General features: G+C 37.0%; 1 protein-coding gene across 1 annotated transcript in view; it reads right to left on the reverse strand.

Annotated features, from left to right (window-relative positions):
* LOC106678270 (zwei Ig domain protein zig-8) overlaps positions 1-262 on the reverse strand; it is a gene marked incomplete at its 5' end in the record, with an annotated part of 249,351 nt that extends 249,089 nt beyond the window's left edge. Inside the window, 1 exon segment of the mRNA XM_067047614.1 lies at positions 102-262. Within this exon segment, the coding sequence (XP_066903715.1) occupies positions 102-262 (161 nt within the window).
* Between the last annotated feature and the right edge of the window lie 893 nt (positions 263-1,155).

Consider the following 1,155-nt stretch of genomic DNA (forward strand, 5'->3'; position numbering starts at 1 on the left):
CAATTTAACTTAGATCAGATTTACTAAATGTATTATAATGTACAGTTGTAAATAGCAATAAATAAATATTTAAAAAAAAACCATTAATAATAATTACTTACTGTTTTATTTCCCAAATTCTTGACCCGACAGTTGAGATGGGCAGTCTTGCCGACGAGTCCTGTGATGTTGTTTGCCACTGTGGTGTCGAAGGACGGGCCGGTTCCAGGAGTAGGCTGCTCCTGCAAGAACTCAGTCCTGAACCTCCGCGAGCAGAGTCCTTCTGAAAACAGGACATCTAGTTATTGCTAATATAGAATAAATTATAAAAATATAAAGAATGTTTCGAGGTTAGGTGTCCTAATTGAAAATATGAATTATGATCTCAAAACATTCACTATAAAGGTAAGTCTGTAAGCGCTTTGCTCAACAGATATTCAAGTTTGCAAATTTCAATTTAATTAATTAGGTTATAAAAGACTAATTAATATTTATGTCCAATTACTTTATTACAAAATGTAAACATGTAACTTTCAAATTAAATGTTCAAATTACTCCTAAGCCATCCTAACCAATTAGATCTTAACCTCTCATTCATAACAATCCCTGATAATGCTCTGAGGGGTCTGAAAAGAACACGGCCACGAGACTTTCTAATTTAAATTAATGTTTGGAACCCTCCTATCCCACATCACCACTATTGAAGAATGATGCCCAAATTGGAGGATCAGTATTAATTCCAATAAATCCCACCAAATCACATTTACCCTTCGTCGTAAACCAATGACCTCTTGCCCTACAGTACTCCACTTATTCCTGTCGAACAGATCCGTTACTTAGGACTACATCTCGACAAACGACTGACATGGAATCCTCATACAAGACTGAGAAGACAGGAAACTCCTCTTGAGAATCGAAGCCACTGATCGTCTGGCTGGTGGTCTAGAACAATCCAAGAGGCTAAGTATTGCCATCCCTTCCCACCCTAGCCATATGGCCATGTTCTCATCCAGCATAACCTTTTTAGTAAAGAATTAAGGTCCTTACGAAGAAGTTTATTCTGAATTCTGAATTTATACTCAATCCATTACAAAAGACTGATCTACATGACTATTATAAGGCCTATCTGGACATACGGAGTTGAGCTTTGGGGCTCCACTAAACCATCAAATTCCT

The sequence above is a fragment of the Halyomorpha halys genome, unplaced genomic scaffold, assembly GCF_000696795.3.
Source record: "Halyomorpha halys isolate HHAL.00 unplaced genomic scaffold, Hhal_1.1 Scaffold132.1, whole genome shotgun sequence".
Taxonomy (NCBI): Eukaryota; Metazoa; Arthropoda; class Insecta; order Hemiptera; family Pentatomidae; genus Halyomorpha; species Halyomorpha halys.